A 13,895-nucleotide genomic window follows, 5' to 3' on the forward strand; every position below is an offset into this window, starting at 1 on the left:
GACCGGATATTATCCTCGGCTTACACGAGCCCCCCAGATATCACATTGGAGGTAACAACAATGTTTCAGAGGGGCCGATGTGAGGAGTTGGTGATTAAAGCCCCGTTTTGAGGCCGAACTTGGAACCCAGCACACTTCATGACAATTTCGCTGAGCAGAAGTTTGCGGTGGATTCCCGCACGCAAACAACACCCAAACTTGACGTCCGGAATAGCGCGGTTGTCGAGGTTTGTCGAAACTCATAAAGGCATCGGGCGCCAAAGCGTATCTTCGCCAAAGCATAGCATCGTTGTGTCTGCCGGCCATCGTACCTGTTACAAGTTGTCTTTATCATCTTTGACCTTTGATAAACTTGGAGGACATTGCTATTCGACAATGTCTCAACCGTCCTTCACAATTTCCAATCCATGGCGTGATCGGATCCTCAGGGGCGAGGTTTGCTCAGTCATGAGCGTCAAGTACGTTCTGGGCAACGAAATTGCAATGATGGCCAAGATGGCGGGCATCGACGGAATGTTCATCGATATGGAACACACTTCCATCACCACTCGAGAACTCTCCCAGCTTATCACTGCATGCAACTACGTGGGTGTCAGCCCGATAGTTCGGATTCCATCAAAGGCGCACTGGCACCTCAGCCGGATACTGGACGCAGGTGCCGCCGCAGTGGTGATTCCGCACTGCGAGACGGTGGAACAAGTCAAAGAGATCGTCAAAGACGCAAAGTATGCACCTCTGGGCCGCCGAGGCTGCACAAACAACCAACCCATCTTGAATTTCCAGGCAGTACCGACGCAACTTCAGAATCAACTACTCAACACCGAGACCATGGTCATCCCCATGATCGAGACGCCGGGAGCAGTAGAACTCGCGGACGAGTTCTTCGCCATTGAAGGCGTCGACGGGATCCTGGTAGGATCCAATGACCTCTGCACAGACCTCGGCATTCCTGGTCAATACGATAATCCGTTGTATCTGGATTCTATCGCCAAAATCATAAAGGCAGGAGTCAAGGCCGGAAAGCCAATTGGTATTGGTGGCATTGGCCCCCGGCTTGACCTGCTTGAGAAGTTCTTTGAGATGGGAGCGACGTGGTCCTTGAGTGGAGCGGATGGTTCTATGTTGCAGGCGGGCATGACGAACTTGGGAAAGAAGTATGCTGAAATCAACAGTCGCGTACTAAGTTCCAGGGAGGCTGCCAAATCTACCAAGGCCGAAGCCAACGGTCATGCATAGATAGCGATTGTAGACGATAGACGGCGTAGGAGAAGGTTTTCAGTCTCGTATCATGGGACCGCGCTTGTGTCATGAAAGCACCGTCGTATGCATCCCAGGATGGCTTCTCGTGTCACCGAGTTCCCAATAATGCGGAAACCCTTTGTTCAGGATGACGACGCCTTCCGCAGTCCGGCTGGTGACTATGTCGATGCGCTCTTCTCCTGCAACAGGCACTGCATCAGGAGCGCGGTTGAGAGAAGAGCGAGATGATCAGGCTGGCCAAGAGTGGCCGTTAAAGCTTAAAGCGGCGCCTAGGTCAATAACGCCCACCCACGTGAGAGCGGATTGTCTGGTCCGCCGCAGTCACTATCTCCGTCTACAGGACGCTGCCATTATTATGTCGTGTGCCTCTATGGGTTCATACCTTCTCTCCTTCTCAGGTTACTGTTCGCTCCATCTTTAACACCTATCCGTTGCTACGCTCCTTCTCTTCCTGACTATCTGCAGGCGCAGCCTTCCATTGTCGGTAACTTGTCATCCATCTTACACTCCACCCTCATCAGAAATCGACCCGCCTCGATCACGAATCCGACCTGCCTGCACTCTTAACGCAGTAGGATACTCTTACCACCTACCGGGCGCGCTACGGCACGATGGCGACTCCAGCCGCGCAAAAGCGTCTGACAAGAGAGTTCCAGATACTCCAGAAGAACCCTGTCCCTCTAATCTCAGCGCATCCCTCCGAATCCAACATTCTGGAATGGCACTGCCTGCTGACTGGTGCCCCGGACACCCCCTACTACAATGGACAATATTGGTGCACTCTCATGTTCCCCCCAGACTATCCATTTGCGCCTCCAGCAATTCGAATGCATACTCCCAGCGGTCGCTTTCAGACAAACACACGACTCTGTTTGAGCATCAGTGACTATCACCCCAAGTCGTTCAATCCTGCTTGGTCGGTGTCGACGATCTTGATCGGCCTCATGTCATTCATGAACAGCGAGGAGATGACTGCTGGCAGCGTTGGAGGGACGGAAGCAGAGCGGAAATGGCACGCTGCAAGATCGAGATGGTTCAATTCTACAGGAGGTGGTACCGCTTCAAGACCAGTCGCCGGGATACAGCACTCAACAAAAGGTCTCGGGGGTATCAAGGCTGGTGATGGTGGTCGAAAGTTTAAGGCCGAGTTTCCTGAAGAAGACAAGGAGAATTGGGAGTGGATGACTGAGCATCGCGTCGACCCAGCCACAGGCAAGATACTACCAGATCCCGAGGGCGAACCCATCAATTGTTCACCGGAAACCAAAGCAATTCGACGGATACTTGGGGGTAGTGGTGCCGGGGTGGGTGCTGTTGTACACGGGGGCCAAGCAGCAAGAAATGCCGGTCAAGGATGGATCTGGAGGAACAAATACTGGATCATGGCAGGCCTTTTCCTCGTTTACGTTTTGGCAGGAAGAGTACTCGGTGAAGATGAGTGACAGGTGTGACTTCCGGGTAGCGTCGGTTGAGGCGTTTCTGGTCGCATATGAGAATCATGATGCATTCTACGTTCAAGCGATGGTTTTACTGGGAGGGTAGGGCTGGTTGGCGGTTGGCAAAAATATGATCAGGCAGTGGCACATTTGACTTTACTTGCAACACCTTGGGGGCCAGAGTGATTGCTGTTAGACTGGGCAGGGTTCTCGATGGTGCCGCTGTTTTGGAGATTCTGCAAATGATACGGATAAAAGGACAAATATGATAGATGACAAGCCAGAGAACAAGAGATCCGAAGCGCCTCGCAGTCGAAGACCAATTAGCGCTCGCGGAATCACGGAGTCAGAGAGGACCTAGATTACACCGAGATACCAAATGGATAAGGTACAAGTACTCGGTAAACGAGGTTCGGCAGTGAGGGCGCACAGATTCCCGGATGCTGGCGTCGGAAAAGACTGTCAAGCGAAACGAACCACGACCTGGGAAATGCCCACACGTACAACTCGCCGTGCTTTCTGCAACTGTTCTCGTGCTGGGACTCTATCGAAGTCTCTCCTTGGGAGTCTGGACCCATGTGGTCAACGGCGACAGCCCACGGCGGCGATCATGGCGCACTGACACCAAAAGTCTGGCCCCTCTTGGGACGCTCGATCTTTTCTTCTACCGGTCTAGGCCCAACTTTTGCCCACTTCAAATCCATTGGGGTTGCAGAGCACCTCCATGCGCTCGTCCAGTGCCTGTTGTCGTTGATGTCTCTGGACTTATCCTCCGACGTTGTTTTCTAGAATCACATCTGTCCTTGCGCTGGAAAACGACCACTGCTAGTCCTCAACCATGGCATAGGTCTCCGTCCCTTTGGTATTTTCCTGCGACTCCTTCAGTCGCTGTCACATGCGCGGGACGCGGAATCCCCGTACATACTGGATCTATACTGCAGGGTGAAGTGTTGGAGATATGGACGAGAGACTATGCGTCGCAATGCCAGAGACAAAGGTATGGACTGTGCACATTGGCAGCATCTTCACTTCTACCGTGACTGACCGTCCGTATGAGCAGACTCCGCGACCGGGTTGAGCCAGAGTCCACCGGCCGCTTCTGAGGTGCCCATCGAATTCACTTTCGTGAACCACACCGAAGACGTGAGCTCCATTGCAAGCAGAAAATCTAGCAGCAAGCTACATCGCCATGTCATTCGATCCCATGCCATGCAAAGGGTGCGTCGTTTGGAGTCGGCGCAGGGCAAGAAGAGGACCAGATCCATATCAAACAAATCTCGAGCAAGTTCGAGCTCGACCGAGTCGAGTGTCTCTATCAAAGACGAGCCCGTTATTCAAGAACCCGAGTTGCAAACCATTCTTCAAGCCAGACCCCAAATCGTGGTGTTCTCGGCGACCTCTCCTACTACCCCACGTACACCACTCACGATCTCTCCGGCAAACCACGAATATGACCCTTTCTGCACCCTGCCCAGTAACAACCTGCCGCATAAGACGTCAGAAGGGCTTCTGAACTACTGTGAGCGTCATTGGGCCGCGAGTTGGTACGGACATTAAGAGCTGATGATTTTTTTTTGGTCTAGGTTTCGACGTGCTACTGCCGACCACATTTTCGGTCGAGTTCAAACAGCCCAAAGCACGACTCGCTCGTCAGGGAATGGTGCTGCAGAGCAAAATGAACAACCCTGCCACGTACCTTGGATTTATGGCCACGGTTGCGGCACACCGAGCCGTTCTGTACGGCCGGCATCAGGATCTCAAGCCGTCCGATCGCGACCACGACGAATTGATCAGCGACCCTGACTACAAAATGGTCAAACACGAAGCCATCGTCGCCGTCAGGACCATGATCCAAAACAGCGAGGGGCCGAGCCAATACATAATCGACTCCTGCTTCGGACTAGTCTCGATAGCTACTGTCGTCGGCAACTTCAAAGAGGCACGTATACACCTCCAGGGCATCGCGCAAGTCATAGCGCGGGCCGGTTGTTCCGACGAGTCCATGATATGGCTCCCAGTCGCCAATGTCAAGGTGTCTGTCGGCCTGCTAGAGAAGCCGGTCCTACCTCTGCCCTGGAAGCGAGCGGCCATCCCCGAGAAGGTCCTCGACCGGCTCACGCCGCCGGCAGAGAGCCCGTTTTCACACATGGGGTCCGAGTTCAGACACCTGGATTCGCTCAGCCCAACTCTCCACGCCTTACTTAGAACGAGTCGCGACATTTGCAATTTTGTCGAGTACAGCTCTAGGAACCCAAAGGGGCTCAACCTCTCGGAAAACACCATGCTGAGCCACAAAGCCACCGAGGTGGAATACGACCTCGTTTCGTATCCCTACGACAATCCCGATTTCTTCGTGCATGGCGACAATGCCGAGCCGTTCGTGCCGCCGCTGGAACGCGTCATTCGCATGGCTGCTCTCGGCTTCAGGTCCTTCGCGCCGCACGCCATCATGCCTTCGACGGGGCTCGGCCGCGCCACGACGTGCCATCAAAAGGACGCCGTTGAAAGTTGGCTACGAGCCGACAAGGCCAGGGCCAAGAGCAGCGCGGCTTCCGCAGAGCGCAGGGCCGTGACGTGGGCGTTGTTTGTCTTCGCCCAGTGCGCCCTGGGGCAGGTGGAAGAAGACTTTTTCGTCAGCCTGATCGTCCAGATGACCGACGACCTGCGCTTCTTGTCCTGGCTGGAGATGGAGCAGCTCTTGGCCGGATACTTGTATATGCCTCAGTCGCAGGCCACGATTTGGGCAGAAACGTGGGACAAGGCGAGAAGGGGCCGCGACCTCGGTCTAGTGAAAGCGACAAGCTGAGAAGATTAAGCACTGCAATAGCGGTCAGAGATTGTTGGATCTCCCATTCTTCCACGCCTAGGACGAAGGGTGGTCATTACAAAAGGGAGGCAGTTCACAATCAACTATACCTCGTATTGCCATGTCTCATTCGTTGATGGTCTCGGACACAACACCGATACAAGGATCATCGACATATGGAAATACATGTGAAGCACCATATACATACCTAGGTACCTAACTAATTAGATCTGCAACTACGTAAATAATCGTCTCGACTCCTTTCGTATCCCATATCAAGAGCAGAGATCTCATACTTGCACGCTTCCAGTGAAAGGCGCAAAACATGCCCAACGATCATTGAGAAACGCCCGGACTCACTCGCACAGCAATCGTGGACCAAGTCCACCAACGGTACAAAATTCGAAACCCTCAGTAATTCGTTTGTCATAAACATGGCGGAATCTAGAGAACTCAAGTCGGGTTCGAGTAAACCATTTCAGAGACATCATACCGACAACCCTTACCAGACCGTTTCGTCGCTACACATGCTTTCAATCGGTCCCTCCCACGATCAACGCTAGTGGAAGAAAGGATGGCCGTCAAGAGGCAGTTTCCAGCGTAGATGCCTCTCAATTTCGTTGGACATTATACATTCGTATTCCATGAAAGACTGAGCTCACCGTCCGTTGTTTTCAGCATCCCGTTTCGCAGCTTCTCTGACTGAAGCGCCGGTGGCACGGTGCCATACATCACCACCCCACCGCATGGCTCTCTCAACCGCTGCAGTCGGTGTGTCCAGAGCGGGTCTGATATCGAGATAGAAGACCGGTTCGCCCGTCGCTTGCACGCCTCCGCTGTAGTAGTCGATCACGTACCGAACCTCGGTGACGGTTCCGTCCGGGTTCCTTCTTGCCACGTACCAATCGTGCCGGTCAAAAGGTGGTTCACCGCCAAACTTCTCCGGCATGATCATACCCATCAGCCCAAGCATCCGGGCCTTGGGTGAGGGCTCTTTCGGCCGCCCCTGGAAGCGGACGAGCTTAGGTTTGAATTGTTCTTCTTCCTGGCTTGGCGGGAGACCTAGGGCTTCGCGGCGGGCGGCGAGGAATTCCTGCTTTGCTCTTTCAAACGCAATGCCCTTTTCACCTCTCGAACAAATCTCCCATGCGTGGCTGAGCCCGGGGGCGAAGATCCGTTCCCAATCTTCGATTTCACGCCAGGCGCCTTCGTTTAGGAAGTTGTGCACGGCGACCATGGACTCGACGTGTTCGGCCGGGGTGTCTGTATAGCCCTTGCGGAGCATGGCATTATACATCTGCTGAGGTGATGGATATTCCCAGTTTTCGTCATTATCGGCACGTGGGATAGTGGAGGTTTCGCGGTCGAGCGGGAGAGAGATGGACTGGGGCGAATCTGTCGGACGGGCGTTGCTGAGTGATGGCATGAAATTTAAAGGATTGAGTTTGGACAACGTCGAGGAGGTGGAAGAAGATGTATGCTGCGTTTCGGTTACGGATGGCGAGGACTGAGATTGGGACTTGAGGAGTGGGTGATGCTTCGGGTCCCGGCTGACGGGACAAGAGGAGGGTATGGATTGAGGAGCATCTTGTCTAGGAGGGAATGGCGCAGCGTTTGATTCCGAGGGTTTGTGCATAGGACATGATGGCTGTTGAGACTGTTAATGAGACAATAAGAACATGCCTTGCGGCTGCGAACTAACCGGAGGTGATGCACTCGATGGTGCGACGACTGCAGGAGACGATTTGGGAGTGTCTGCCCAAAACCAGCCCATTGCTTCTGATCGCGATTCTTGGCTAGGCTGACAGAAAGTGAAGGTCGAGATGGGAATAGTTGTGAAGAGTCCAAGAGGCAAAAGTGAAGATGAGAAGATGCGGTACTTTATTAGCGTCGATACAGTGCAAATGTATGAGACCCGCATCTGCACTTTATTTCGCAAAGCGGCAGCGGCAGCGAAAGCACTTTGGACACCACAACATCGAATACCGTACATCAAACACCACTTCTCCTGCGACTGTCTAGACCACCACGCTTGATCCCGTCACGATGAATCTACCTTGAGCATAAGTTTATATTGTTCCAAGTAGTGCTCGATAGTCCACCATCCCCCATTCGACTTGCGCGCCGTCAGAGACTCTTTCACAATATTGACGACTGTCTCGTGTCAAGATGGCAACCGCCAGCGATGCGAAGGCCTTCAAGCAGGACTTGGTCGTTTCGATACGATATCGAAATGACCTGCCTCCCCCGCCGATGGCTCCAAAGCTTCTCGACATCGACACGGGCGGTCTTGCACAGTACCTGACCACCGGCTATGCTTCATCCCTCGCGAAACGAGAAGAACCAAACATTGAGGTAGACGCAGAAGGCGGAATGCCGATAGATATGGTCGGTGTACCAGGCTACTTTCTAGGTGACGAGAGCGCGATCATGGCTCCAGAAATCCAGCCAGTTCTGGATCCTGCCGACCACGCCCTCCTGCTCTCGTATGAGCAGCTCAAGAGTCAAGGCGCAAAGAATAACGTTTCCTTCCTTCGAAAAACACAATACATGACTGCGTCGCAAATGGCCCGAGCAAATGACCCCTTGATGCGATCGACCGCTCGGGCACGAAAACCTGAAAACAAACCCGCCCCGGCGCCGGTGGTTCGCGACGACCCAGACAACATTAAACGACACATACAAAAAGGCTTCGACCTCGCCTACCCAGATAGCATACCCTACAACCCGCCCGAAGCAAAGGCGAACCCGATAACTGCGCAAGAGCGTGAAGCATGGAATAACCCAGTTCACCCTGATAACCCGCGCCTCAAACCGGTCGAATACTTCCCCGTCCTACCGGACCTCGACGCGACCACGGATTTGGCGAGCAACTGGTGGGCTTTGAAGTTCGAAAAGCCGCCGTTGCCACCTATTCGTGGCCGGCGCGACGACCGTATCGACCTTGGTCTGCTCATGAGCACCGAGAACACAGCTGAGATAGCCAAGTGGCGCGCCAAAAAGAAGGCCTTCGACGAACACCCAGAGCTCTACGAGGACCCTGGTCAAGAGCCGTACCTGTGGTCACTCAACATCCCAAAGCAACCAGATTCTACTTCGCGCTTGCGCAAGATTTTCGACGACAGCAATCCTTCCAAGGACGATCCCAGCTTATACGCTCCCCTCCTGGAAGAATCCGCAGATGGGTCGCAGCGTCTTCCATTTGAACGAGTGCGCGTGTACACTTCTGCGACTCAAACCGTCGTAGATCCTCGACGTATCATGGCCGTCTCACTCGTCAGCCAGGATAAACTACAGCCCGATTCGAGGTTTTACAAACAGGGCAACGCGGCGTACTACTACCCTATCATTGAGCGAGTGAGAATGAAGGCGGACCGAGCGAATCTGAACAAGGCCCGAAGCTACGACGAAGCCGAAGAACTGCCTGTTCCCGACCAGCTAATGGTCATGTTCGAAGAGCCCGGCCCTGCTGAGAAGGTGGGCAGGTATCAATTCCGTGGAGACTACGATGACGCTTTTGCGGACGAGTACGCTGAGATCGTGCGTGCTGGAGAGGCTGCCGCCGAGGCTGCACGTGCAGAACAAATTCTTCAAGAGCAAGGAGAGCTTCACGCGGGCGCACAGGATGTAAGCATGGAGGAGGTGCAGCACGGAGAGGACATGGACGTCAGTACGTCCAACGGTATACGGCACAAGGACAGAGACGATGACAGGAACACGCCACCAGCCAATGGAGAACGGAGGGACGCCGACGACGAAGATGACGACGAGGATGCAATGCACGATGACTGAAAGTGGTCGACCATTCGAGTAACAGCAGCTTGGGTTTTTATGTAGCATCAGGCCTGACATCTTCAGCGTGGCGGCATGTTGGAGACACGAGGAGCTTGAGCAACATAGGTTTGGGATTCCACTTCCTAAAAGAAAGGTCGTCCCCAATGACCTACCTCGTGCATCCAGGTTTACGAGAATCGGATCTCGTAACTGCAAACCATCATCATCTATTCGCAATGTTTTAAAACTTTTTTCCTGTCATTCTACATGGCTCAAGCACTCGTCGATGCTCATCAATGCTCAAAAGCCCACTACCTAGAGCTTGAAACCACACCTGGGCGGACACGAAGCAACGCTTGAAGCGTGACATCCACTGCCTGATGAAACAACTTCTTTCGTGCACACCGTCTTACCCAGGTAATTTTGTTCCACATTTCTGGGCCCTTTTCTCGCTGTTTTGTTCACATTGTCATTCGTTCACTTCGGCGGGCTCACGAATCTACGCAAGTCCCTCCTGAAAAGGAGAAGGAGAAGGAAAAGGACATTTCGCAATGGACATCCGGTGATGCGCAGACAGGCCGGGCAATCCTTCTATCTGCGTGACTGAATGTCCCCAAGCCTGCACAAACGAGACCAACTTTTCCCTCATCATGCAGACGTTCACTGGCGTGCAGTCGTAAACCCATTTCCCCCCTTGAATAGATGAGGAACAGCCATGCACGCACCGACGGTCAATCAAGCTCAAGCCCAAAATCAAACTCAATAAGATCTGGCAAGATTCCTCAAATACCAGTCAACCAATCTGCGTCCCTGCTTCGCCTCGCTGATGTGGATCAAGTCGCCCTCAATGGCATAGTCGAGCTCACTGCCATTGACGGTCTCGCCGTCCAACAGGCCACCTTCGGTCCAGCGAGTCTGTCTGCTTCGCTGCTTGTTGACGAGCAACCAGCTGCGCAACTTCTCCGGTTCGACCTCCAGGAAGCTGGACAGCTTCTTCAGGTCCATGGTCGTGTAGAGCTTCAGGTACGACTTGACAGTGGGGTTGAACAGGGTGTTCATGACCTCGTCCATGAAGATGTCGGTATGGTGCTCAACCGGGTCAATGTTGAGAGATGGGTTGTCAAAGTCTGGGGGTGTCGGGGTGATGAACTTCGGGCACGCCGACTGGAAAAGTTCCTTGTACACGGGCAGAGACTCTGTGCCGCCGCGCTGGAGCCTGGCGAACTTCTCGCCGTACTTCTCGCGCAGAGCAGTGTGGATGGTGTCGTCGAGACGGGTTGGGGCGAACGACACGCAAATGGCAATCAATGCGTACATTTGCTCCGTCTTCTTGGCGATAGCATCAAACTGCTGGTTGCCCTTCTGGAAGTTCTTGGTCCGCGAAACGTACACGAGAATGTGGCTGAACATGCGGACCGCGTCGGCGTAGCGGCGGAGCATCATGTACGAGAAGCCGACATAGTAGTAGGTGTTGAGGTGTGCGGCCATGACGCGGGCAAACATTGCCTTCTTGTTCATCTCGATGTCGTCCAAGGTCTTCAGAGCGAGGCTGAAGTCGCCCAACAAGCAGTGGACACGCAGCAGACCGATGATGGAGAAGTAACCCAACATGCGATAGAGTGGGCGCGAGCCGTACTCGCCAGCCACGGTGTTTGGGTCTTCATTTCGCTTTTGCGCCGCAAGCTGCTCGTTGATTTGGGACCGTTGAATCAGAGAGTACAGGACGTTGAGAACGGAGTAGCAACCCCATGTGTTGGGATTTTCTCTGAGGACTTGTGCCTCCTCTTCATTTGGTGCGGTCCGGGCCACGCGGTTTCGATATCTGCAGAATGACTCGAACTGGTAGATGAACTCGTCGATCACGTCCCAGGCCCAGAAGTAGGAAGGTTGCTCAATATCGACGGGTCCATCTGAATTCAGGATGTAGTGGAAGAGACTGCAATAGTTGTCGTATGAAGCGAACTTGGTCTCCAGAGACGCCTGATATTCAAGCGGGGCTGCTGCGGCTTCCAACTGAGCACGAATGTCTGCAGGGCCGCTGAGGGAGTCTGTCCGCTCAATGTCTTCGCCATCATTATATTGAATTTGTTCCCGGTAATCCTGGACGAGCTCCTCCTCAAGCTGATCGTCCTCATCGATCGTGTTGCCGTTTTGGTACGACATCGTGGGTGGCTATGGTGGGTTCGAGTAATGTGGAAGAGGGAGAAGAGACTACGTGCAAGGTTATTGCAGGTTGGGAGAGAATCGACTGGAACGAGAAGGCTCGTCTTCTTCTCTGCCGTTGTAGGACTTTGGGCAGAATGCAATACTGGTCTGCTTGCGCCCCGACAAAAGTGCGGCCCGCAGTCGAAATTTCGAAAAGTGTATGTGGCCCAACCTTGTGCTCCGCCGTAGAGTTGCAGCCTCGTCGCCTCGCACGTGACGAGCGGTGATCTCCCCTTCAGCCTTGCTTAGTATTGGCGCTCCCACTACATCATACTCGATGAACTCGAGGTGGATTGTTTGGAGACTTCCAATCACTCTAGACGAGACAACTCATGTCAATGTCAAACAGACATGGCGACCTCTTACGAACCATTCAATCAGACATTCAAGGTCGCCTTGATCCAGCTTCATCCCAAGGTGAGAATACCATCTTGCACTTCTTTCGTCGCATCAACAGCACACCAGAGGCGAGCACTGTGGATTGCCGTCGTCGATAAAAGGTGTTTCGAAAGAAACAATCCAACGCTGCAGACTTAGCATTGCTTCCGTGGCATCTAGCTGAACATCAGCCTCTTTCTCGAGTTCGCGGCACCACCGATGCACTCCTAGGGTGGGTGAGACACCAACCGAATCCAGCTATCACACTGCACAACAGGTTTTGTACATCTCCTCGACAAGATAGCCAAACGGATGTCAAGAAGTTGGTCGGTCTTCGTGCGAGATGCAGAAAAGGACATGCCAAATCATGCACCAATCAGTCCGAAATGTGACAAACAATCTGCCACTGCGAGCTTATATTCCTCTTATGCTATCATCTCCCGACACTCCATGTGACGAGTCCAGAGATTCGACGCATTTTGCTGGACGACTTCCCTCCCACATATACAGCTCGTCGTCTCAATTTCACTAACATGTGTGTATGGCAGGCTCTCGACCCAGAACACAACTTCGCTGCCGCATCGAGCCACATCCGCGATGCAGCAGCTCAAGGCGCCTCTCTCGCCGTTCTCCCCGAATACCACCTGACAGGCTGGGTGCCTGACGATCCCAAGTTTTCAGAGCTTGCTCAGACAGCCTACTCCTACGTCCCCCGGTACCAGGATCTTGCACGTGAATTGAAAATCAACATTGTCCCAGGGACAATAGTGACCATCGACCCCAATCACCCTCCCCCTGGGGCCAGCAACGGTACAACGCCGACGAAGCCACAAGCCCTGCTCAACATTGCGCCTTTCATCTCGTACACCGGCGAACTACTAGGGTCGTACACCAAAGCGAACCTCTGGCTCCCCGAGCGCGCAGTCTTGACCTCGGGCCCGGACTCGACAAGGCCACACCACGCTGCCGGCCCTGTGTCCTCCGAAGGACCTCCGCCCACGCCTCCCAATCCGCACTCCGTGATCGAGACACCATTGGGTCCCGTCGGAATAGTGATCTGCTGGGACCTGGCCTTCCCCGAAGCATTCCGTGCACTGGTCAGACAAGGAGCCAGATTGATTGTTAGTTTTCACCCTGATTTCTTGATTTCCTGATTTCCTTCTGGCGGTGCCTCACTTGCTGCCGTCCACCACTCACCATTCCTGCCCCACATCACCCTGTCTACTGTATTGATGATAGAAACCCCTCTCGCCTCCCTGTGCCCCCCCGACACAGGGACAGAGAGAGAGAAACTAACGGGCATTTCTTCCTTAGATAATACCTACCTTCTGGACGCGCGACGACCTCACGCCCGAAGCTCGCCGGTACGGTCCAGACGTCGACATCATGTTTCTCAAGAACGCACTCATCACGCGGGCCTTTGAAAACACATGCGCCATCATATTCTGCAACGTGGGCGGTCCGCCCGAAGAAGACTACGCGGGCCTCTCTCGCGTCGTCCTACCCCTCGTCGGTCCCGTGCAGGGTGGCTTCGAAGACAGCACCCCCGGGATGCGCATTGTCGAAGTCGACATGAAGACCGTCGATCTCGCTGAGCAGAATTACAAAATCAGGGAAGACATGGCGAGTCCGTCGTGGCACTACGGATATGAACTCAGGAGATGATTTTTGCTTGGGGAGGCTTCGAGCAGGCCGTGGGCGGGGTACATATGCTGCTGTCCAGCGAGCAAACTGATGTGAACTTGGGCTGTCTGCTACAATTTACCGTGCTCTTTGTCGAAATGCGAATCTGTCCATGCCGATTGCTTTTGAGCGTCCTTTCATCCGTTGCAGCTCCGAGATAGTTGCCCCATCAAGTCCTTCAACAGTCAATCACGTCTCTCTTCGAGCTCCCCAAGGAAAATGTAATCATGTCAAGCGTCCAAGCCGCCGCAGATGTGATATCCACTTATTCAGCTCCTGACCTCATCGAAAAAAACAACGATATCAGCATGAAACAGCAACGGCACGGTCAAATTGACGTGATCAAAAGTTCG

The 13,895-nt window shown here is 53.6% G+C and overlaps 7 protein-coding genes across 7 annotated transcripts; 5 read left to right on the forward strand and 2 right to left on the reverse strand.

Annotated features, from left to right (window-relative positions):
• Positions 1-375: 375 nt before the first annotated feature.
• Positions 376-1,236, forward strand: PV08_00400 (uncharacterized protein; the record flags this gene model as incomplete). The annotated part of the gene is made up of 1 exon (XM_016374765.1): positions 376-1,236. The coding sequence occupies one exon, from the start codon at positions 376-378 to the stop codon at positions 1,234-1,236; it is 861 nt and encodes a 286-aa protein (XP_016240041.1).
• A 635-nt stretch (positions 1,237-1,871) lies between these two features.
• Positions 1,872-2,702, forward strand: PV08_00401 (uncharacterized protein; the record flags this gene model as incomplete). The annotated part of the gene is made up of 1 exon (XM_016374766.1): positions 1,872-2,702. One exon carries the CDS (start codon positions 1,872-1,874, stop codon positions 2,700-2,702), a length of 831 nt encoding a protein of 276 aa, XP_016240042.1.
• Positions 2,703-3,668: 966 nt separating this feature from the next.
• Positions 3,669-5,502, forward strand: PV08_00402 (uncharacterized protein; the record flags this gene model as incomplete). The annotated part of the gene is made up of 3 exons (XM_016374767.1): positions 3,669-3,693; positions 3,757-4,215; positions 4,280-5,502. 3 exons carry the CDS (start codon positions 3,669-3,671, stop codon positions 5,500-5,502), a joined length of 1,707 nt encoding a protein of 568 aa, XP_016240043.1.
• Positions 5,503-6,160: 658 nt separating this feature from the next.
• PV08_00403 (uncharacterized protein) lies at positions 6,161-7,276 on the reverse strand (the record flags this gene model as incomplete). Its single annotated transcript, XM_016374768.1, has 2 exons — positions 6,161-7,150; positions 7,205-7,276. The coding sequence occupies 2 exons, from the start codon at positions 7,274-7,276 to the stop codon at positions 6,161-6,163; spliced, it is 1,062 nt and encodes a 353-aa protein (XP_016240044.1).
• A 395-nt stretch (positions 7,277-7,671) lies between these two features.
• On the forward strand, positions 7,672-9,294 carry PV08_00404 (uncharacterized protein; the record flags this gene model as incomplete). The annotated part of the gene is made up of 1 exon (XM_016374769.1): positions 7,672-9,294. The coding sequence occupies one exon, from the start codon at positions 7,672-7,674 to the stop codon at positions 9,292-9,294; it is 1,623 nt and encodes a 540-aa protein (XP_016240045.1).
• Positions 9,295-10,035: 741 nt separating this feature from the next.
• Positions 10,036-11,439, reverse strand: PV08_00405 (eukaryotic translation initiation factor 3 subunit L; the record flags this gene model as incomplete). The annotated part of the gene is made up of 1 exon (XM_016374770.1): positions 10,036-11,439. The coding sequence occupies one exon, from the start codon at positions 11,437-11,439 to the stop codon at positions 10,036-10,038; it is 1,404 nt and encodes a 467-aa protein (XP_016240046.1).
• A 953-nt stretch (positions 11,440-12,392) lies between these two features.
• Positions 12,393-13,524, forward strand: PV08_00406 (uncharacterized protein; the record flags this gene model as incomplete). Its single annotated transcript, XM_016374771.1, has 2 exons — positions 12,393-12,980; positions 13,174-13,524. 2 exons carry the CDS (start codon positions 12,393-12,395, stop codon positions 13,522-13,524), a joined length of 939 nt encoding a protein of 312 aa, XP_016240047.1.
• Between the last annotated feature and the right edge of the window lie 371 nt (positions 13,525-13,895).

The sequence above is a fragment of the Exophiala spinifera genome, assembly GCF_000836115.1.
Source record: "Exophiala spinifera strain CBS 89968 unplaced genomic scaffold supercont1.1, whole genome shotgun sequence".
In the NCBI taxonomy this organism is placed as follows: Eukaryota; Fungi; Ascomycota; class Eurotiomycetes; order Chaetothyriales; family Herpotrichiellaceae; genus Exophiala; species Exophiala spinifera.